Consider the following 25,462-nt stretch of genomic DNA (forward strand, 5'->3'; position numbering starts at 1 on the left):
CTGCAATCCCATTTTATTGTGGGAGTATATCTGCAAGTAAACTATCTCTTTATTCTATGAGACCTCAAAAAGTCACTAAACTCATTAAAGAGGTGCTCTCCTCCTCCATCTGACCTCAAGCACTTAATTTTCAAGTCAACACTAACCTTGAAAGTTTTGAAACGCTCAAATACATCACTCTTTTCCTTCATGAAATATACCCATAGCTTTTTGAACAAACATTAATAAATGTAGCAAAATATTTACTGCCACCAAGAGATATGTTCTGTGTAGGTTCCTAAACATCTATATGCACAATATCAAGTATATTTCTGCTCACATCTCTATCATGCAAAAAAGGTTATCTTGTTGCTTACCAAATTGACATGCTTCACATACTTTATGAAATTTTGAAACTCTAAAAGCAAGCAACCCTGTAACCAATCCTTTGGACTTCAATCTTTTCACATTTGTATGTCCAATACATTTGTGTCATATTTGAATGTCTGTAACCACTTTTTTTCCTTTAGCATACATAGCAGCATTCATAGCAAAAATTCCAATATCTAAAGTGAACATACAGATAACTCTATTTTCTTTTGTGACCAACCTGCACTTATCATTAAAGTCTTCTACAAAACAATGTTTTGCATTAAATCAAACATGCAACCCTTGCTTTACCATTTGGCCAATAGACACTAAATTCTTTGTGATTGATGGCACACGTAATACATCTGATAAACACTTTGTTCGGCTATCGTGTAAAGGCCATGGAACATTTTCAATGTGTGAAATTGGATAGCATGAATCATCACATCTACACATAACGTAGAGTTTGTAAATCTTGCATTTCTCCAAACCATTCAACATGACTAATCATATGATTAGATCCACATGAATCAACATACAATACATCATCGTATGTCTTCTCTCTTGTAACAACATTCATCATATGATACATAACAAACAGACACTCATTTTTGTCTTCATTCTATCGTAAAGATTATGCATAGTTTCCTTGCTACAATTTACCATTGTGGATATTATATTTCTTAGTATAACAATGGGCTGCAATGTGACAAGTTTTACCATAATAATGATAAAAAATACCATAATTACCATAACCTCTATTATGCCATCCACCTCTTCCTCTTGAGCTTCCTCTACCTCTAAAGTTTTCATAGCCTCCTAAAACTTGTATTTCACCGAATTGTTGATTCAACCTGTTTTGCTAGTTATCACCAACACGTCTCATACTGTCTTCTCTTAAAGAAAATCTGCCATGCCTCCTTCCCTGAATTTGAGTAAAATTCTTGGACCTATTCACCACCTCTTTTAGACAATTCACCCCTACATATTGATCTCTTCAATAATCATAATAGAGACCAACTCATCAAAAACTAGAAACGCGGTTTTCATACATACACAGAAATGACAAATGATTTTCAAGCCTTCTCATTATTAAGGCTATCCAAAGTAGATGAAACCAAATCTTCATCGTTAGGGATTGCATAAATACTTGCTAGCACATCTGAAATGCTTCTCACTTTCAAAACATACTCATTTATAGACATATTTCCTTTCTTTAAGGTATTCAACTCTTGCGTGAGTTGAAACTTCTATGCCTTTGTATTTACTAAAAACATATTCTCAAAGATTGTCCAAGCTACATGTGAAGTTTTTGTATTTCTTATATACCCCAACATAACAAATAGCCAATACATCACATTTTTATCCTTTGTATTTCATTCTTTCCATGCCTTTAATTCATCTATAATCGTATGGTTACTCAGTTTTGGCTCCTTTTATTCACATGAAATGAACTCATAAATGCATTTTTCAATAACAAAGTTAGTCACATGGAAATTCCATGATGGTTAGCTTTCTTGTCTAGCTTCTCGATGATGGGATTTCCATTGTTCTCTACCACTATCACAAATTTGATACAAAATAGTAAACAAGTCTTCTACATCATTTCACAATAAGTGCACAACAATATACCAAGCAACCTTTTTCACTAGTTTCTCAACTGTACAAGTAATCTGCAATCTATTTGTAGATAAAACTTGTCTTTGTTTCCTAGCAAACATCTCAAGACTTATAGATTCAAAATCTATAACATGTGCATCCACTTTCGATCAATACAAGTGAAATCTCAATATACCTTGAAATTACTTTTCACAATGTTGAGGCTCTAAAATAGAGCCCAAAATGGCCTTAGATGATCAAAAAAATAGCGGCCAAGTCTCATAGGACTTATCTTCAAAATATACACTGCTCTGCCTGTACACTAAATCTCATAAAAATCTAAGATTTTTGCTCTACCCTACTTCTAGTGCCTCAACAAGCACTATCCAAGAGAAAGAGTAGAGGAATGGGAGAGCTTCTTACCTATTGCTTGTTTGCTCAAATCCTTGCTTCTTCTCCTTTTCTTTAGCCTTCAAAACCAGCCTCTCTCAGTGGCATGGCTCTAGTACCATGTCATGAATCATGTGGTGGGGGGACTTGCTTGAGTTGTTGTACTAAACATATACCATACATACAAGAGGAAGCTCACTCAATAATATAAGATGAGAGATGGATGTCAAAAAATTTTATTGTTGGTTTCTTCTTCTTTTCACACAAAATGCGATGTACAAAAAGTATAAATAAGATACGACATAAAGAAAAGTGACCTACTAAGTCAAACAGTGTATAACTAACAATATTTATCGATTGGAACTATAACTATGCCAGATGTAGGTAGGTGCAATAAACTAAATATAATAAGAGATAAGTTAGTGGCCATGTGAGAATCATCATGACCACTGATGATGGACCCATCTAGCTAGGTGGTCCATCATCGATGTCTGCACATGGTGAGCTTGCCATCTCTCCCTCTCCCTCTCCCTCTCCCTCTCTCTCTTTTAATCACCATATTGTTAATCCATTTGTTCGTTGTATGCTTACTCATATTACCACCATTAATTTTCCAAAAGGCCTTGCATTGTCTTAGCCATCAATTTTTGAAGGGCCCATAACTTCCAACTAGTTTTGACATGATACCTTGCAGTCCAGGGAAGTGTTCCTCACTTGAGATTTTTGCTTCGCCCTACTTTTGGTGCCTCTATAGGCACTATCCGAGAGAAAAAGTGGAGGAACAAGAGATCTTCTTACCCATTGCTTGCTTACTCGAATCCTTGATTCTTCTCCTTCACTTCAACCTTCAAAACTAGCCTCTCTCAGTGGTGTTGCTCTGATATCATGTCACAAATCATATGTAGGGGGACTTGCTTGAGTTGCTACACCAAAGACACACCATACACACAAGAGGAAGCTCATTCAAGAACACAAGAAGAGAGATGGAGGCCAAAAGGTTTTCTTATTGATTTCTTCTTCTTCTTTCATACACAATAAAATGTACACAAAGTATAGATAAGATACAACATAAAGAAAAGTGGCCTACTAAGTCAAACAGTTCATAACTAACTATACTTATCAACTGGCATTATAACTATTCCAGTTGTAGGTAGGTGAAACAAACTAAATATAATAAGTGATAAGTCAATCATCATATGAAGATTATAATGACCACCGACGTGCTAAGTGTAGATATACGAACCCATCTAGCCAAGTAGTCCATCATCAATGTGCACACATGTTGAACTCTCTCTCTCTCTTGTTGAGAAACACGGACTCTAGAGCTAGTTAGCTATGGTGGATGTAAATCAAACACACGATACATTATCAAAATGAGAGATTGTAACTCAAGTGAATTAGATTAGCTTGGACTCATAAAGACAATCTTGAGTAACTCAAACTGATATTTCCATTTTCTTGAAATGAGTATCAACCAAGTACATGCCTTTATAGCTTTTTGGATAGTACCACTGTTCCTCACCATGCTTATGGGATTTTGGACCTCTCTTCCTAGAGCTTCTAGAGCATACATCTTTGTCATATCTCTCATACAAAGCGACTTATAGGAAAGTCTCTTTTGGTCATACATCTAGCCTTTATGGCCAAGCAACATTTTCTATTCTCAACACCCCCCCTCAAATGGTGAGTCTCTATCCTTGTTGGCTTTTGCCACCCATGCATATAAACATGGACCAAGAGACTAGCTCTCTGGCAGCCTAATCAAGTTAAGGCTTGAAACTTTACATTTTGGTAGGGTTTTTACATCCACTATGGGAAATTCTTTGTTGTCAACAGCAAAAAGTATCTTTTTCATCTTCTTTGAGCTTCTTTGGCACCCTTTGATGATGTCTTCGATCTTCTTGGTCTTTGTTTTATTTTCTTCATGCTCTTCATTATCTTGTGCTCTAGTCTTCTTTCTGAGGTCCTTTTGATCTTCTTTCTCAATGAGTTTGAGATGGATACAAACAAGTACATTGATGTAGCTTGACATGGCATAAACTTTGGGATGCATAGATTTGGAGATTCCATGCAGCTTTACAAGATAGATATATTTCTCTTTGGAACGCTTTGGCTTAATGAAAGGGCTTGACATGACGTTGAATTTCCTTTTGGACTCTTGTGCATGGTGTAAGCAGATCATTTTAAATGCGGGAAGGTCTTATCGGACTGACTTTTCGCACAGTGGTAGTGTCTAATCCCTTTTACAATGAGGTTTAAATGTTAACACAAATTGGCAACACGATTGATGTGGTGGTAGTACTAGGATTTTTCACCTATTTGAATAAATTCTAAAGTTTGAATATGGCTTTAGACGAGCTGGTTTGGATAACAACATGTGTGCACAGGGTTCTAAGACTGAACCGGTTTGAGAGGACAAAGTGTGAAAATGTATATGTAGTTTGTGAGCCAGTGTGAATTGACTCTATGTGTGAGTGCTCTGGCCTTAGGTTAGATAGACTAAGCTTATGATAAAGAAACAATGTCAGAATGAATCGGCGCAGTTTGGATGCCTCTCAATATGCTAATGAGTTCACCACCTGTCAGCAACCTCTTCATGCCCACGTTCAAATCTTTGATGGGGCTTCCCTGCAATATTGACGCACAAACTTTTTCCATCCACCTCCATTCCGTTCATCTTGTTAAGAGCCTTATTCAGTTCATCTTCAGACGACATAGTGACAGAGCCAAACCCCCATAACCTTCTAGTCTTCCTGTCCAACACGATTCTTACTTCTCCTGGTAGTGCTGCCAGTGATGGCACTATAGCAGCAGTGGCTGTAGGTGGTGGTGTTGCATGAAGAGCCACAGGTGACCACCAACCTCCCCAGTAGCATGGCTATGGACAAATGCTCTTTGGAATTGTCCAGATGGCGATTTCTTGGTCCTAGTTAGAGGGAGAGGGGTGTTGATACAACATCTGCCTCTTCTTGCTACTTTTCTTCTCTATCTATTACACCCACTTTTTCTTTCTCTTCTCTGTCAAACCAAAAAGCACACCTTTTCCTTTTTCTTCAAAGCAAACCCCCATAACCTTCTAGTCTTCCTGTCCAACACGATTCTTACTTCTCCTGGTAGTGCTGCCAGTGATGGCACTATAGCAGCAGTGGCTATAGGTGGTGGTGTTGCATGAAGAGCCACAGGTGACCACCAACCTCCCCAGCAGCATGGCTATGGACAAATGCTCTTTGGAATTGTCCAGATGGCGATTTCTTGGTCCTAGTTAGAGGGAGAGGGGTGTTGATACAACATCTGCCTCTTCTTGCCACTTTTCTTCTCTATCTATTACACCCACTTTTTCTTTCTCTTCTCTGTCAAACCAAAAAGCACACCTTTTCCTTTTTCTTCAAAGCAAAGCCCTTGCTTGCAACTGAAAGCAAGCTCTCAGCTTGAGGCCCCCTCTTCTTCTTCTTCCAAATGACAGCTTCTGAAATGAGAAATGAACCTTAGTACCTTTAATTTGAACTCCAAACCAAGCTTCTTAATTAAGCAGCACCCTAGCGCCTTCTTTCTTGAGCTTCTTCACCTCGTACACAACACTGGATGTTGACTTGAAAGATTGGAAGTAGAGACAGGCATGTGCAAGGAGAAGAATGAGATGGAAAGGGTTTAGAATATGCAAGGAGAGAAGGGAATGTTAGGAAGCTATGCTCACTAGCTATCTAGCTCAGCCATGGCTTTGATATCATGTTGAGAAACACGGATCTAGAGCTAGTTAGCTATGGTGTACGTAAATCAAACACACGATACATTATCAGAATGAGATATTGTAACTCAAGTGAATTAGGTTCCAAGATAGATTAGCTTGGACTCATAAAGACAATCTTGAGTAACTCAAAATGATATTTCCATTTTCTTGAAATGAGTGTCAACCAAGTACATGCCTTTATAGCTTTCTAGATAGTACCAATGTTCCTCACCGTGCTTATGGGATTTTGGACATCTCTTCCTAGAGCTTCTAGAGCATACATCTTTGTCATATCTCTCATACAAAGCCACTTATAGGCAAGCCTCTTTTGGGCATACATCTGGCCTTTATGGCCAAGCAACATTTGCTATTCTCAACATCTCTCTCTCTCTCTCTCTCTCTCTCTCTATATATATATATATATATATATATATATATATATATATATATATATATATATATATATTGTCAATCAATTTGTCCAGTGTATGATCTTGCATATTATCATCATCAATTTTTCAATAAGGCCTTGTATTATCTTAGCCATCAATTTTCGAAGGGCTCATGTCTTCCGACCAGTTTTGACATGATGCCTTGTAGCCACGAAAGTGTTCCTCCCCTAGTGAGCCAGTGGGTTGCCCCAATTCCATGCTTATCTATGATGTAGCTCGCATGAACAAAGTATCATGATCTTCTAACATGAGAGCTGCTTCATTGGTCAAGCATTCATCCTCTTTCCTAAAGCATTTTTGTTCAAGGTTAAAAGTTGCATGCATGTCTGCCTATATTTACTTGCATAATGTACCCCCAAACCTACACACTGCAAGTGGTGGACACCCATCACTATCACTTTATTCCTTATATTTTTTAGTGGTAATAAAATAAGGGAAGGAAGACCACACATTGATGGTTGGAGTTCCCACACACCGGCCTCCTCTTGCTTGAACCTCCATAGCTCTTGCTCTCTTCTTTCTTCCACTTGTGCTTCCATTTTTGCTTCACCTTTCAATTTCTTCAAAGAGATCCAGATTGTTTCGAAAGACCTCAAGTTGGAGGCCAAGCACTTCCTTTGTCGAACCAAGCTTCCGCTTAGTGAAATCAACCTTGGGGATGCAAAATTTCTCTCTTCTTGTAAGAATGACTCATACACTTGCAAAGCCTCAAGTACATAAGCAAACTTCAATTCTGATGACACAAAGGCTTGGAAGGCCATAAAGGAATGTCTTTACAAGCTTTCCTTCCCTGAAAGGCACTTAGCCAGGGTGGACTTTGGAGAATGTATTGGTAGGGGTATGGCATGTAAAGGAGCTCATCATGTTCAACCTTGGTCACTTTTCATTGAGGTTTGGTTTTTGTAATATTTTGCATATACTCTCTCGCTTTCAAAACTTTTATAAATTGTATCTATTTTAGTCTCAAGTATATCTATCAAGCACATATAAGCACAAAAGAATCAATATTAAGCCTCCAACATATCTGTGCCATATGCTATCCACATGCCAATGCCAGTACATGTGTTGCACACATGCACACAAAAGCATATTTTTTTAACCATACACATACACACATACACATATGCACATAAAAGCACATTTTTTTTACCAATTTCTCTTACATGTAGATATATTCCTTACTTCACAAGATTGAATAACATTATTGTAAATATTAAAAGCTAGCAAAATTTTATGGTTCTTGTGATGGACTAAAAGATTTATGAGACAAAGAGAGAGCACTTGTGTGTGAGCTCACAAGATATATTGGCACTTGATATGCACCAAAAACACCCACAACTTGCATGAATCTAATGCAAATCACATCCATAGCTTTTGTAAAACATGAAAATATTTATAAGAGAGAAAGCTCAAAAAATGCAATGATGCTTGGTACACACCTTATGAAATAAGAGCATGTTCCTATACCATCTACGTTGATACGAAGTAATCTATAAGAGAGAGAGAGAGAGAGAGAGAGAGAGAGAGAGAGAGAGAGAGAGAGAGAGAGAGAGAGAGAGAGAGAGAGAGAGAGAGAGAGAGAGAGAGAGAGAGAGAGAGAGAAGGGGGGCTACATTGCACATCCACACTCAATAGGGATCCTCACACCTCTACTTGCATGATGCCAAGAGACTTGGCATGTGTGGTTAAAAGACACTAGGTCTCAGATAAGAAGACCTCATAGTAGAGAAATTTGGATTTCATTGGAAAAACATGAAACGAAAGAGAGAAGGTATGTAGATCCAAACACAGGGGATCAGATATGCTCAAAACATAAGTATAAATGTCATATATTCCATTTTTTATACTTTTGCTTAGCATAAATTTGGGTATAATCAACCCTACATGTAAATCCAAAATTATCGTGTCTATACATAAGAACAATCCTAGACTTATTCAACCCATATAAACACAATAATCCCTATATTGGATCATCAAAGAGCCCCTCTTTCACCCTTATACATCAATCTTACAAGTTTGAAAAGCACTGAACTAAGAAAGTATCAAAACAATTCACTATCTTCATTGTCCAGGAACAACCACGTACATAGAGCACAGCTTTATGGCAACTGTTAAATTTCATGGAAGCAGGAAGGAGAGCAACACAGAGTGAAGCAACATACTTCCACTCTCTATTCTTCTTCTCATTCATTTAGCACACACATAGTGCATATACAACCTTAGGTCATAAAGACCATTCACACTAGAAGTAACACCGACTTATTTAATACACCTAACTGATCTAGCCAGACTAGCTGTGTCTAGCTCATGTCGGTCAACACACAAGTACAAGCTTGATATTCTAACACTCCCCCTCAAGCTCAAGACAGCATATGTACTCCAAGCTGTTGTCTAAAACTACAAAACTTATCTTTACCCAAGGACTTGGTAAAGATATCCGCTACCTGTTCATCAGTCTTCACATGCATAAGATCAACTCGTCCTGTAAGAACCATCTCTCTGATGAAATGGTAGTGTACCTCTATGTGTTTCGTCCTGGCATGATAGCCTAGATTCATAGCCAGGAGTACACTACTCAGATTGTCACATAGCAACTTCACTGGAGTATCTACCTGTATGTCCAAATCAGCCATAAGCTTGAGCAGCCATGAAATCTCGCATGCTGCCAAGGCAGTACTTGACAAAGCAACTGTAGGCTGCTTCTTGCTGCTCCAGCTAATCATGCCGCTACCAAATCCAAATGCATATCCACTCATAGATCTATGATCATATGAGCAACCTGCCCAATCTGCATCCGTGTATCCAATCAATATCAAGGGTTTATCTCTGACATAGAACAGCCCATACTCTATAGTGGACTTAACATATCTCATAATGCGTCTAACTCCATCCAAGTGTGGCTTTCTAGGCTTCTGCATAAACTAGCTTATAAGCCCTACAGCATAGCTCAAGTCAGGCCTAGTGATGGTCAAGTAAATCAAGCTGCCAACCATCTGCTTGTACATAGTCACATCCTCTACTTCAGCCCCAGTGTTCATGTCTAGCTTGACATTCTTATCAAGAGGTGTATCTAGCGGTTTGCATTCAGCCATGCCATACTTCTTCAGCATCTCTATGGCATAGTGCTTCTGCATCAGCCATAACCCAGTGTCAGTTGGAATTACCTCAATGCCTAAGAAATATTTCAATTCTCCCAGGTCTTTCATGTCAAATTCAGATTTCAACATCTTCATTGCATGCTGTATGTCCAAGTCATCATCACCAGTGATTATCAAATCATCAACATATATGACCAGCACTACTAAACCACTATCTATCTTCTTTGTAAATAGGCTATGATCAGCCCTACCAACAGCAAAACCCAATCTCTGCAAGTAGTTACTGATCCTAGCATGCCAAGCTCTCGAAGCCTGTTTCAGCCCGTATAATACATTTTTCAGCCTGCATACATAATGCTGAAAATCAGGTGCACATACCCTTCCGGCTGAACCATATAGACATCCTCTGCTAGGTCACCGTTAAGAAATGCATTCTTAACATCCATCTGCTGCAATTTCCAACCTTTAGCAGCAGCCAAGGCAATCACAGTGCGTATAGTTGCCATCTTGGCAACAGGGCTGAATGTTTCCTCATAATCAAGTCCATACTATTGGGCATACCCCTTTGCAACTAGCCTGGCTTTGTATCTCTCCACACTGCCATCTGAATTGCATTTGATTTTGTAGACCCATTTGTAGCCAATGGTCTTTTTCCCTTCAAGCAGTGGTACTAAATCCCATGTTTTATTTTCAGCCAAGGCATTCATTTCTTCATCCATGGCTACACACCAATTCTCATCTTTCACTGCTTCAGCATATGTACTTGGTTCTTTGACCTCCATCACTTTTGTCATGTACGCATAATGCTTTGCAGAGTAGCCACTGTATGTCAACCTGTCAACAGGGTATCTTACCCTCTGCGAGCGTCTAAGCTGTGGTGCACTACTCGATTCCCCTCTCTCATGAGGCGGAATGTACCTGCTCTGCCTTGTGCCAGGCGTATAGACAGTCAGAATACCAAGTTCGCTGTCTAAAGTATCACTAGACTCATAGCCCGAAGTCATTCTGCCAGGTGTCATCATACCAGATGCATCCTTAATAACTTTCTCTTTTCCTTTGCTGTCCAAGACATCATGTCTCCCCCTCACTGACATACCTGTGTCAGTGGACGGTGAGCTCCTCAATCTCCCTGTCCATGGGGATATGTCTGACTACGAGGTCCTGTCATAACAGTACTCTGCTGTAAATCAATTGTAGAGGCAATAGTGGAAGAAGTATCCGTTGGCACTGTAACTGGTGATACATACCAAGAACCCATCTCATCAAAGATAACATCCCTGCTTACCAAAGTCTCCCTGGTAGAGGGATCATAGCATTTGTATGCCTTCTTCTCCTGCGAATATCCAATGAAAACACACTTATGGGCTTTGGGATCCAACTTCTTCCTTTTCTCATCTGGAATATGCACATAAGCAAGACGGCCAAAGACTTTCATGTGACTTACATCCGGCTTATAGCCATACAACTTCTCAAACAGTGTCATATCATGAATGCCTGCAGTGGGAGTCCTATTCAAAATGTATACGGCTGTCATAACAGCCTCTGCCCAATAGTAAAGTGGCATATGCTTTTCATTCATCATAGCCCTAGCAACTTCCATTAGAATTCTATTCTTCCTTTCAGCTACTCCGTTTTGCTGCGAAGTGTAGTTGCAGGTGAGCTGCCTACGAATGCCATTTTCAGCCAAGAACCCATCAAATTCATTTGATACATACTCCCCACCACTATCAGATCTCAAGCAAGAGATGTAGCATTCAAACTCTTTCTCAACCTGTGCTTTAAATTGCTGAAAAACAGCAAAGACCTCATCTTTTGTTTTCAATATGTAAAGCCAGGTATATCGACTGTAGTCATCAATGAAGGATACATAATATCTAGAACCTCCCATAGATACATTATGAGCTGGGCCCCAAACATCAGAATGCACTAACTGCAATGGACGTGTACTCTGTCGTACATTCCTGATAAATGGCAATCGTGACTGCTTACCAAACTGGCAAGCCTCGCATACATGACCAATATCTGAATATTGGAACTTCAGTAACCCTGTAACCAGCTGTTTCTTTTGCATAATTTGCCGTCTTTGCAAATTTACATACCCCACTCTCTTGTGCCATATTTCCAAATCCCTAACAGTGCCAGAACCATGGGCAAACATAGCTGAATTCAGCTCTGGCAAAGAAGCATCAAGAGTAAACATTCTGCCATTCCTGTGACCACGAGCTATCAACTTGCAGCCATTTCCAAATTCTTCAATAAAGCAGCCATGCTTATTGAATCTAACCTGCAAGTTCTACTCCGTCATCTGACCAACAGATAACAAGTTCTTCGTAATTGAAGGGACATGCAATACATCATGCAATTTTTTCTTTCTACCATTATGGACCACAAGGGGCACTTTGCCTTTATGCTTAATGCTATGCTGCGTGTCATCACCTGTGCATACATAACCATGCTTTTCAGCCACCATATCCGTGAACCAATCACCATGAGGGGTCATGTGATTCGACGCCCCTGAATCAATATACCACACTGCATCATCAGATGATTTTTCAGCAGCCTTATCTTTGACATACTGCATGGCAAACAGTCTATCACCAGAGTCATCTGCCTGACTGGACGTAGCATAATGTCCATGCTGCTTGCCCTTCTGATTTCCCTGCTTCTTCCAGCAATCCTTTGCAATATGCCCATACTTTCCGCAGTAGTGACAATCCTTATCTTTATTTGGATTGTCTGACTGACGCTGCTGCTGCCATGAGCCTCTGCCATGGAAGTTAGATCTCCCCCTGCCGCGAAAGTTTCCACCACCTCTTGCATTTGATGACTGATGATTGCTATTACTATAGGATGCATTCTGCTGGCCTCCTCTGCCACATCCATAGCCTCTACCACGGCTACCACGACCACGCTGATTCGAATAAAAAACTGCATCCTTATTCTTTGAGCTGCTTGACCCTGTAGCTAAGCCAAGCTTCACCTCTTCATGAATCAATAATGCAACCAGCTCATTAAAATCAGGCATCTCAGCCTGCACAGATACTGAAGTGTCAAAAGACTTGTACTCCGGACCCAAGCCATTTAAGGTCACTGCAACCATATCCTCATCTTCTACCTGTGAGCCAACAGATGCCAGCTGATCTGCTATGGTCTTAACCTCTGTGACATAATCTTGTATGGATCTGTTCTTCCTCTCCATGTTATTGAATTTCTGCTTCAGTTGTATCTTCCTTGCACTTGTAGTTGTGCCATAGTATTTGACCAATATATTCCATGCATCTGCTAGGGATTTACAGTTCATGATTTGTATCACCATAGCATCCAAGATACATAATGACAGCCAATGTAAAACTCTGCGAGCTCTTTCCGTCCAGGCTCGATGCGCTCGTCTTTGATCAGCTGTAGGATTCCTATCTGGAACTTCAGGTTCAGCCTCAACACCTGTCACTAAGTCCCAGTATCCTTTGCCTATTAGAAAGTTCTCCATGCGGAACTTCCATATTGCATAATTGTTGCTATCAAGCTTTTCTCCCACAATCTGGGTTACATTATCAGTTCTATCAGCATTTGCCATGTTATAGACACTGCCTGACTACCTGCAAACCAGTAAGTCAACTTGACAAACTTCGGCCCGCAATTGTATGTGACAATTTTCTGCAATTAATTGCAGAAAAAAATAGGGTATTTCGACCCTCTAGAAGCCCAAGAACAGTCCACAACAAGTGGGATACACTGTAAGTAAAACAGTCAAGACAAATGCAATGTAGTTACTTCAGTTGAAACTCTTCCAACCTCACTGCCAGGATATAGACATGCAGTCTGAAAACTGTAATTCTGGGAGTGACCAGCAGTGATTTCAACCCCAAAACTGAGTAATATACATGTCATACATGTCCCAAACCTTCATAGATGGCTGCTAGTACATGTGTCAAGCCATACATAGGCATAAAAACACACAACAGTACATAACCAACAGATACGAATGTTGTAAATACATTCCAGGTTCCAGACAGCCAATGCACTGGCAACAGGGATTCATTTCAGTCCCAATGAACCATAAGACATTCGCATCACTTCAGTCTCCAATGCACAAGCATTTGTCAGTCACAAACCAAGCCTTCAAGTACCTGTATGGCTAATGAACTCAACTAGTTCTTGTAAAAACTAGAGTAACTAATGAGTGCTTTATGTCTGCAATTTTTGACAGTTTTCAGCCTGTCACAAACTCTCAGATCAGGCCACCAAAAGCTCCAAATTTACCAAGAAAAATGACATGTCTTCTGCCAAGCATCACATGCTACATTCAAGCTCAGTGTACATGCCAAATAGCATCCAAATCTCAGACCATACAAGTGTAAAATGTCCCTATACTTTCAATGACTGTTCAGCCCGATCTATTCAAACCTATGCAACTGTATGTCAGCTCACACATGAGCTCCCACAGGGGCAATAGCAAGGTAAGAACCTTCCTTGGTATGCATCCAGCCTGTATTCCACTTGACACATGCTTTGCATCTTAAATCCCAGCCAACAATGGCAGCCTGTTGATAAGTGCAGCCCAGACAAACAGTTCAGCTTGTAGATGACCAAATGAGCATTTGGAGACCCCCAAGCAAGCACACAAGATGCCAAGTATGTGCTGAATTAAATCTGTCCACTTCAGTAGTCAATGCAGCCCCATTTTGGGCATCAAGAACCAGGCGCAACCTGTCAGCAACTCGTTTTTACATCTGCAGTAGGGCTGGTCATTAAAGCTCACTCAAATCAAGCTCTAATGCTTGATTATTATCCCCTCTAGAAGGCTCAAATGGTTAAGTATGTTGCTTCTGCAGTCGTTCCACTCCTGAAGGACAGGCGCATTCCAGCAGATCACGTGTTCAGCAGCTCTGAAATTTCGTTTTTCTTTAGCTACCTATGTTGCTTCAGCCAACCATGTTGTTTCAAGTACATAACTAGCATTCATAAAGTGCTTGATGGTCTTCATTTAGCACAGTAATGCTGCCCCAAATCCACGTTTCTTCCATCAGATGCAACCCTGTCATGCTGCGCTTTCTTCCAGGCCACGTTTGTTTTAAACGACTGCTAGTTTTTAGTGTTGATACTCATTTGCATAGGCTTCAAGACTTACCACTAACCTTACTTGAGAAGCCTTTCTAGACAAAGACCAGAAAGAAGTCCTTCATGCTTCCAGCTATGGTTGTCAAGGCCACACGACAGATCTCTTCACCACTGCAGATGACAGTTGACTCCTTTCCTCTGACTTCAGCTCCTGCAAGTCCAATGCCACACTCCCAGACACACAGTCTTTTGCCGATTCATAGCTCTGATACCATGTTAAATTTCATGGAAGCAGGAAGGAGAGCAACACAGAGTGAAGCAACATACTTCCACTCTCTATTCTTCTTCTCATTCATTTAGCACACACATAGTGCATATACAACCTTAGGTCATAAAGACCATTCACACTAGAAGTAACACCGACTTATTTAATACACCTAACTGATCTAGCCAGACTAGCTGTGTCCAGCTCATGTCAGTCAACACACAAGTACGAGCTTGATATTCTAACAGCAACAATGGATTACTCTATGATCCATGTTTGCATTAGTTTAAAATAGTACTTTTTAGCATACAACATCCCTCAAATAGCATCTCATAAATATGAAGCAAGAAGACCATGCATGCCTCTTGTTAAGACATGTTATTTTATGGTACAGAAAGATAGTTTCAGGATAGCAATAGGCTTGCTATAATTTAGCATCTATTCCTTGTTTTCAACCTACCTAGATCAGCCCTAAACTTGCACAAATAAACCCTAGAGTATGCCCTATTCTTAGCCCAAAAGCATGCCCAAACCCCTTCGTATCTAGCCAAAAAGCATGCCCCATATACCCCTTGTTGTAAAAGCAAGACAACAAGGAGCAACCCAAATCAGGTGCAAATTGCCTTTATTTTCAACCCTCCTTGCTAGGATTCAATGTTGCCAGTAGACTCCACATAGATCTTACTTTAGTTTTTAATTTAATCCTCTCCTTATCCTTATGCAATCCAGTTCATACTTAGCCCTTAATTGCACATGGATAGACTCACACTGTAGCGTTCAGTCTCTGCCCTCTTCCCACATGCATAAATGATCAACAATGTAAAACACCTCTTGTCCATGCACTTCATTCAAGTCATGTTTGTATCTTAATTTCTACCTTCAAATCTACACAAGAACAAGTCTAGCATAGAGCAATAGTTTGTGTGTGTGTGTGTGTGTGTGTGTGTGTGTGTGTGTGTGTGTGTGTGTGTGTGTGTGTGTGTGTGTGTGTGTGTGTGTGTGTGTGTGTGTGTGTGTGTGTGTGTGTGTGTGTGTGTGTGTGTGTGTGTGTGTGTGTGAGAGATAAGAAGGCACATAAATAAGAATAAACAGATGTAAACTTTAATCAGTCTTTTATTTTTCTAAAAGAGGATGTGAAAAAAGTGTCTATTTCTTTTTATAAGGATAGAGAGAAAAGAGCCCCTTTGGGAAGATAAAGTTGTCATTCAAAATATTTGATCTGTGTATCTCACATATAAGCTACTACATACACACCATGAAGGCGAGCATAACACGTTGAGACGTTTCTAGGAAATATTTCTTATATTCCAATTTTAAGTGCATCTTGATCAAAGAAAAGGGTGTGGTGATTAAAAGGACAAATGGAGGACAAGTAGTTGAGTTAGAAAGCCATGTGTAAAGGGCCCTATGCCTACTCAAAAATGCACTCATAAGTAAGGAGAATAGCAGACATTCAATCAAAAGACCACAAATAGAAGCAACATGCCCAAGGAGGATGGGGAAACCCTAACATTTGTTCTAAATCTCCTCTCTACTTGCCTGCACTATCAATGTGAGGCTTCAAGAAGTGCACTAAAAAACTAGCCATCAAGACCAACTTTGCATCCATAGCACACCATGTGCTTGCACTACAAATACAAGTCTTTTGAGAGCATGCTGTCAATCAAAGTAGCACACACAACTTGCATCGATTGAGGTAGATTGAAACCCTATTCCCAACGTACGTTTATTTGCTTGATTTAAGCTTGTATATTCTAGCAACATGTAATTTAGTAGCATAAGAAGGAAGATGTGGATGATGATGTTGTTGGAGATCCATATTAGTTGAAGATAGAATTGAGGCCGATGTTTACACAGGTGATGACTCCAACTATAATTATGGCCTGGCTCGTCTTTGATAGCAGATTGATGAAAGTGTCTTCCTAGATTCAATCATGGCTTCTAGAAGCTCTAGTAGCTTCAAGCTGTCACTATTATCATCTCTTACACAATGCTTGCAGTTTAGGAACATTATATACTTACCACATAGGATCGATATTAGCATGTGGAAGGGAGAGAAAGAGAGGAAATGAGAGAGAGCCATGTTTAAGAAGATTGTACAGATGCCACATAAGATTGGTGTTAGGTTAGTGAAATTTGTTAATTATAATATAGCATAGACAGTACATATGTGATTCATCTCTTCTTCACCATACATAATAATTTCAATGCAACTACATATACCACTCGAGTATAAATGCAAAAAATCATCATTTTCTTACATATGTTTCTCAAGACAAGAAAGCTACAAGCTCTCAAGAAGTTTCCATTGCACGATAAGCAACCATGGCCATAACCATTCATGGAGAGTAGTATGCTATTTGGGAATAGAGCTTTCGTTAAACCCTTTTTCTCTTTTTTTTCCTCTTTTGGTGAATACTAGTTATAAAGGTTACTTTATACACCCCACCCTAGTCCTATGTTAGAATGCCTAAAGCCAAGGTTATTCTTAAACACCCTAAAGCTTTAAGAACCATAAGTTTATCAAAAATAGATGGGCACTAGGTGAGAAACTATTTTATAAAAAAGTATTTAAGAATTATGAAGAATTTGAGAGGCAAATATTTATGATTGAACAAAGGAGTGTGTTTTGAAATTACCCATCTAAACAAACACATCAAGGGGTATCCATAGAATGGGTGTCAATGAAGTCCAATAAGATGAATTCCTTGGGGTTAAATGTGAAAGCAAGATTCATTACATAGGTGACTGTTAAGAAAGATGGTAGGGTTAAGAATATTCAAGAAAAGAATATCATAATATTTATTACAATGAGAAAACCATCGCAAAAGGTCATGTATTTGGTTATTCATGAGTCAATAGCAAAACAATTATTAAAAGAAGACAAGATGGAAATTGCAACATAGGGAGAAGCGAGAGAACCCCATTTGTATGCCACAAGATTTCCAACAAACTTTCTCACCAAATTAAATGTAAGTGATCATAACAATTTATTCCAAGTCCAAGGAAAAAGACCTTGCTTTAGACCAAGAGCCTTTGCAACATTGAATGATATGTGAATCATGTTTTGACCATTTAAGTGCCATTTGATAAAAGTGACGAGTGTTTTTTAGTCCATTATCATTAAATGGGGGAATACAAACACAATACTTCTTAACATGTGATGAACAAACACTATCTGTGGTGAAGTATAAGAAATGACTAGAGTGTTTTTAAGTCCATTATCATTAAATGGGGGAATACAAACACAATACTTCTTAACATGTGATGAGCAAGCACTATTTGTGGTGAAGTATAAGTCCCATTGGTAAAGCAATAATGCAATAACTTTGGATATTTAAACCCATTGTTAGAGTGATATATCTATTGAAATCTCCAAAGCCCATAAGTTGGCCATCTGAAATCCCTTTTTTGTGCATTGCAGCGAGCTATAGGAAAGCGGAGTGAAGGGGATGTAAGAGGTATCAAGTAGATAATTAGGGACATCGTGGTTGCCTATTGTGCACTTTGTTCAAAAATCACAGCCCCTAGTAATTCTTTTAAAAGCACATCACAATATACATATTATGCAAGTCAAAGAGGGATTATTGGGAGCTTAGTCAAGATCCAAAATTAAAAAGTGGGCAACCAAAGATTTGAAATGACAGCTCTCGCAGTTGTCATTAAAGAGGTGAGAATGTTGAAAGGCGAGCTCAATTTTATTCCATACAAGCGCCATAAAGAGAGGAATGAAATGAAAGCATTTTGAGTTACATAATTCAATAAAAGTTGAGAATACATCCATTAAGATTTCTTCAAAATGGACTAGGGGGGCGGGCTTTTTGTTGGTTGTTTTGGGGTTTTGGAGGGAAAGACAGCATGTGTGTGGGCAGGATATGCTATAGTCTGAGAGCAACAGACATTAAAAGAATCACTGCTTTCTTTATATATATAGGCATTCAACAATGATGGATAATACAACTCTTCATCAATACTCGGCTTTGCTAGCCTTGGGCCTGAAAAGCCTCTCAGAAAAAAGCACCATTAAGCTTTTCTAGACCTGCAAACCTCTTCATTCTTGGCCAAATCAATAGCGGAATGTATACAACATAATGATGCTTGATTGGCATATCATGAACAAAATATGGATCTGCTATTATGCATCTGCTCTTCCAGTGCTATGTCCTTGCTATACTTGAGAGTGATGGATGGAAGAACAGATTTGCAACTCCATATATGGCTTTTGGACTGGAGAAAAGAGAGTTCATCTTCTATCCTTACATGTCAACATTGAAGTGCATGCTTCACTAGCTCATCCTCTAGAGCCTTCTTGTATTCCTCCTCGACTGCAGCAACGAGATCGGTTTCTTCATTGCTGCTCAAGCCCCTCCGAAGAATGCCAAATGCCAACTCACAAGGAAAATGCCCCTGTGATTTCAAATCGTAATACACTTCCATAGCTCTCCCTGAATTGCCCAACTGCAAATGAGCATCTATGACTTCTGTATAGAAGTGTATAACTGGCTGCAATCCTTCTTTTTTGGAGAGGGAGTATAACATGTCAACTTCCTCAATCAGCATATTTCGGGCTAATGTTTTGACAAGTTCTGTATACAGTCCATCATCTGGCTTGTACCAAATTTCTTTTCTGATAACCTCAAAAACCTGCCAACACAGGTCACAAAGTAAAAACTTTTACAGTACAATCTTCTAACAGCATTACTAATTACATGTTATACCATCATCCAATATGCAGAAAGACATATCCACATTTCTACTTACTAATCATCTTGTACACATGACATTGGCATTAAAGCATAGCTTAAAATGTCATCAAGCTCATCCCTATACATCAAAAACATGTTTCCTCCTAAAGCAGCAGCTGGCAATTCGGCAAAACTAGTTCCATGTGGTACTTGTTTTCTTTCCTTTTCTGACACATCTGTCTAGCACACTTCTAATCATAGACAATTAAAAGGTCTTCAAACAAATGAACCATATAATCTGTCTAATGTAAACCATGTTCACTAGCTTTGAACATAAGACCAAAAAGGATCTTGTTATAAAGTTGAGAAAGGCATGCTTCAAATCCTTGACGACATTAAGGAATGCTTCATGTGGCAATCTACTAAAATTGCTATAAATGAGCAAAACACAATCTCACGAAAGGCAGAAAAGAGAATGGCAGTGGCAACCTGAACAACACGTACAAACTTTGGAACCTGGAGATTCTTACACATCTACACGATCAACAGACTGATGAAAATACAATGCATAAGGCTGATCTACTTCTAACAGCAGAGAATCTAGGGATCATGAAGAGATCCTGGCAAGATACTTTATACAATCAAAGAGAGTGAAAGGTGGCTGCTGACTACAATCTCTCACTCAATTTAAGCCATGTACAATAAGCTTTGAGATGAAAATCCATCTAACTGGTGGCTGAAATAAGGCAAACTTGGATTGCATATGAGCTGATCCAACCTGCAGTTGATTTGACTGCTTTCATGGCCCCTGCCACATCATTATCTGGTCTGACCAAGGTCCAAGTCCAAACTACAGCTGGTCCACCAGCAGCTTTGCAGCTGCAGCCACATCATCATCAGTCTGTGCCTGTCAGCAATCACCCTGATCATAATCCATTGTCTTGAGTCCAGAGGAAAGATGAAACTTGGGCAACTGTTGCTGATATCCCCTACCATCTCATGTGCGCATCTCCATGTGAGAGTGGGCAGCGGAAGCAAAGGAACACAAAGTGCAGAGGAGAGAGAGAAGAATAACACTCGGAACACAAATACAAGCTACAAACAATCAGCCCTTGCACGTGTAAGTGCCACGTCATTGAGGGCGCCAGGACTGATGGCAGATGATGATGATGATGATGATGATGCAAGTGTTAAAAGTGGGTGCAGCAATGGAAGCATGAGACTCTACTGTAATAGACTGCAACACACGAGAGAAGAAAGAGGCTGCAAAGAAAGAGAGGAACACAAGAATGCTGCAAAGAGAGAACTCAGAGATATGCTCAGGAAATGGAATCCATAAACCATGAGGCAATCGAATACAACACTGAGTCACTAGCTGTGTGGGTACTAGCACCAGCTCCCTCTCTCCAATAGGACCTGCAGATGTCAATGTGCTGATGTGATCAATGGCTGAGGAGAAGGGGCCCCGGCTATAAATAGCCACAAACCTAGGAACAGTCGTCCAGCAAATAATAAAACAATAAAATAATAGCTGGTTGGCCAGATCAGGTCAGCCAGCAATAAATCCTCAGTCAGCCAGAAAACAAGCCCCAATAGCACATGCACAGACTCACTCGTGAGCTAACTAATCTGCTAACAGCAAGCAATGATGATATGACTCAGGCGAAAGATGTAAGGTGAGCAGCCAACAGGAATGTGAACAAGGAGTGAATAGAGAAGAGGGACACAAGGGAAATGCACTAGAATGGAAGAGAAATTTTGAACGAACGCTGAATGATAAAAAGTTGCAACAGTCAGTCCCAACACACAATTTGAGTGTCTGTATGGGCGCCCAACAAAGGTAGGAAGATGAGATAGAAAGAGACCGAGGACTGGCTAAATTATCTGATGACGCAATGGAGTGAGGGGGGCTGCTATGAATAGAAAACCACTATCAAAAATGGCCAACCAGCTGGCCGATCAAGTCAAAAATGATGGCAAGAACAAAAAATGGCCCCAAGGTCACATCACTCAACCTCAAAGTATCTACCCTGCTAATATGCTTGCCCAGAACATGAGGAACAAACTATCATAACTCCAAATGTCCTCGTCTAACTCAGACTTAGGTTCACAAGCAAGAGATGACCCTATATGACACACATGAGTCATGACTATTAACACCCCCTCTCACATCCTCGATGTGACGAAGGCCAAAGAAGATGGAATTGATTCAAGGGTGGCAAGAGGAGTTCCATTGCCAATGAGATCCATCAATGATAAATGCTAGCCAAGTAGTAAGACCTCCTCTCCAAATGAAACCCCGATCCAACTAAAGCACATAGGCCAATGAGAGTGGAGAGACCTCAAATGGATCACCCCAAAGATGTCCAATCAGGAATGGTTGAGCCAAACCTCTAACCCAACTATAAGATAATAGCTAGGACCTATTAAAGGCATTGTAACAGAAAATCCGTAGTTGCATCTCTAAGATTGTTACGCTCTAAAAGGGATGCCAGGATACAAGGGAACCGCAAGAGGAGATGGTGGGGAATGCAAAAGAACTTATGGGATGGGGATGCACACCCCCTCTCCTACCAACTCATTGCAAGAATGGCTTTTGTTGAGAGGTTCTCAATAAATACGGCCTACCCAATGAAGACAAGCCAAGTACCAAGTCTAGTAAGGCCATAAACTGAGAGGAGATGGCATTAGAAAAATCATGCGTGTCTTGTGTTGTCATCTCTTGCCTATGAGCCTCAATCTCACTCAGATGAGGACATTAGAAGCTCTAATATTGTATTTATCTGTCATTTTATGTGCTTCAAGCACTTTAGGTGCTAGAATGATAGAATGAAAGTACACTAGGTCTTAAGTATTTTAGACCTATCCCAAACTCAACTAAAGCTAATTTAACTCTAGAACTAACTCTAGAAGTGACACAACTTATTAATGTAGTTATATTTACACTACAAACCAAATAACTAAAACATTGGGCACTGCCCATAGAATTGGCAAATTCTAACACCTCCTTCTAGTGCCAATGTGGTAGAAATATAAGAAAACCAATCACCAAAGGGTAGCAAATTCAAAGACTTTCGAAAAGCCTCAAACTTCTCAAGAGGAAGTGCTTTGATAAAAATGTATGCAACATTCTCTTGTGTAGGGACATACGTCAAACTAATCTCTCTTACATGGCATCTCTCTCTAACATAATGTTAATGTACCTCAATGTGTTTCGTATAAGCATAAAACACAGGATTCTGTGCCACTGCAATAGCACTATGCCTGTCAAAAAGAATGATGTAGAACCCTCCAAAGAAATCTGTAGCTCAACCAACAATCTATGCAACCATATACATTCCATTCTTGCAGTAAAGACTGCCTTGTACTTAGCCTTGCAAGACAAGATAACCACTACAAGCTATTTCTTGCTTAGCAATGAAATGCATAAACAACCCAGAAGGAAACAATGTCCACTAATAGACTACCTAGTGTCTACATCACCAACCCGATTTGAATCACTGTAAGCTTGTAAGTGCAACTCTCTCTCTCTCTCTCTCTCTCTCTCTCTCTCTCTCTCTCTCTCGCGCGCGCGCGGAAATAATAGTGCATGTAACTAAGTACCTTGCAAGTATCTGAAGATCCACTTCATAGCTTGCCAATGTATGGTCCATGGGCTGTGCATGTATTTGCTCACTTGACATATTGCATACTAAATGTCAGGACATATGTTGCAAAGGTAAATAAGGCAATGTAAATTGCAACATCATATATCTCTTCACCATCATGCATAAACGGCTTTAAGCTTGACTCCATAGGAGTATACATGGGTTTGCAATCTTGCATATTAAACCTATGAAACAACTTATCCACATATTGTGACTATGACATGATACCATGCTGATTTTGGGTGAACTAAATCCCCAAATAATAATGTAGACAGCCATATTTGACATAACAAATGCATGTTTTAATTCAATCTTAAAATCTGCAATTTTTCCCTTCGTAGGTCTGTTGAGCAACATGTCATCTACATTGTGACATTAATGTAACATTAAGTAAAAGTAATACTTAATGTTACATTAATGTCATAAGTGTGGAATGTAACATTAAAAGGGATATTTAATGTTACATTAAGGTAAATTTAGGGGAACATGCACGAGAATGACCGTCCGGGCTCTTGGGCGCCCGAACGGGGTCAAGGGGAGCCTAGAGAGTAAGGGAGTCCAGGAATAGTAGGACTCCAGCAAGTTGACGGCTGGCAAAGAGATAAGATTGAGGGCCAGCACTTATCTAGGCGTGGCTGGGAGGTGAAGAACACTCGTGCTTCCATCAGTCTGAAGAAAGCTTTCTTCCGTAATCTAACATTGGTATCAGAGCCTATGTTTCTGATCAAACAAGAATCTGGGAGGTCGTCAGTCAAGAAGCGGGCCATCAATCAGAAGCGTTCTGTCCTGTCGTGTCTTCACGGCACTTAATTCCTGACTGTCATGCGATCTGACGGAGTACTCCCACCCTGCCTCGTCGCTTCAGAAAACAGGCCGTCAGTCAAAAGTGCCTGTCCCGTCGCGTGTCGTCTGCCCTGTCCCGTTGCGTGCCGTCATTTCTGCCCTGTCCCGTCGCGTGAAAATTGACGAAGCCGTGAAGAAAATGGAGAAGTTTCGTCACATTGGAAGGGCAGCGCCACGTCACGTAAGTGACATTTAGTATTGGTCTAATGTTACGGGACCCGTGGCAGAAAACGTAACGGGCAGAATATAAAAAAAACGTAAGGATTATGGTCACGAAGACCAACCAGACCAGCGTGAAGACCAACTAGACCAGGCGTGCAGCCGCCAGCATCCGCGAGGACCAGGAGTAGAGTCGCCAGCATTCGCGAGGACCAATCAGCTCAGATGAAGCTGCCAGCAGCCGCGTGAAACAGATCAGAAGTGGAGCTGTCAGTATCAGATTGCTGTTGACGGTTAGGACTGCTCCTGAGGCGAATAAGACTGCGACTGCTGTGAGACAGGCAGAAAACTTCATATTCAGCTGAAGCTACAGCCTTCATACATAACTGAAGCCACAGCCTGCCATAAAAAATCAGGGAAGTATTTTATCTTGTATGCAAATTTCTTATTTTTGCTTTCCAATTCCAGTGTATTAATGGCAGAAAAAGGGAAAGAAAGGGTAATGGAAAGTTCTAGTTCCGGGGATCAACCTATGGTAGATCCCCATGAACCAGACATACAAGAAGAACAATGGGAAGAATTTTTTGCCACGAGAGAGCAATTTGATGATCTTTCTGCTCGTGTGCAAACTCAGGGGATTCAAATGGAGTTTTTAACTCAAACACTAACTGAAATAAAATCTCAGTTAACTTTATTGTTGGAAAAAGACAAAAATAAGATAGAAATCTCGGATGTCCCATCTTCATCGAAAGATTTAGATGTGACTATGCGAGATCCTAAGGAACCCCAAACCTACCATAAATTGAGGGATAATCCGGTTTTAAAGGATATGAAACCACCTCAATTTTACGGGGAGGAAAAAGATAGGAATAAAGATACAATCTTTAATTTCCTCCAGAAATGGGAAGATTTACATAAATTAAAAAACACCCCACCACATCTCCAAGCATTGGAGGCCAGTTTAACTTTGGGGCCCAAAGCATATAAGTGGTGGCGAACTTTAAAGGAGGCGAATAAAATACCTGAAACTTGGGCTCAGTTTGAATCCGTATTTTTAAAAGAATTTCTTCCTGAAAATGAAATGGAAAGAAATTGGGAAGATTGGGATTATGTCAGACAAAAGGGACGACCCCTACTGACATATTTGGAGGAATATCGTGAGATAATCCTCAAATTGGAAGGAATTGATGA

At 39.9% G+C, this 25,462-nt stretch overlaps 1 protein-coding gene across 1 annotated transcript in view; it reads right to left on the minus strand.

Moving 5' to 3' along the window:
- Positions 1-18,836: 18,836 nt before the first annotated feature.
- Positions 18,837-25,462, minus strand: part of LOC148010204 (protein THYLAKOID ASSEMBLY 8-like, chloroplastic) — a 31,380-nt gene continuing 24,754 nt past the window's right edge. Inside the window, exon 2 of the mRNA XM_087672682.1 lies at positions 18,837-19,581. Within this exon, the coding sequence (XP_087528808.1) occupies positions 19,201-19,581 (381 nt within the window). The 3' untranslated portion in view covers positions 18,837-19,200. The remainder of the gene's footprint in view (positions 19,582-25,462) is intronic.

This window comes from Lygodium microphyllum, chromosome 30, assembly GCF_053477565.2.
Source record: "Lygodium microphyllum isolate KBCC chromosome 30, Lygodium_microphyllum_v1.1.10, whole genome shotgun sequence".
Taxonomy (NCBI): domain Eukaryota; kingdom Viridiplantae; phylum Streptophyta; class Polypodiopsida; order Schizaeales; family Lygodiaceae; genus Lygodium; species Lygodium microphyllum.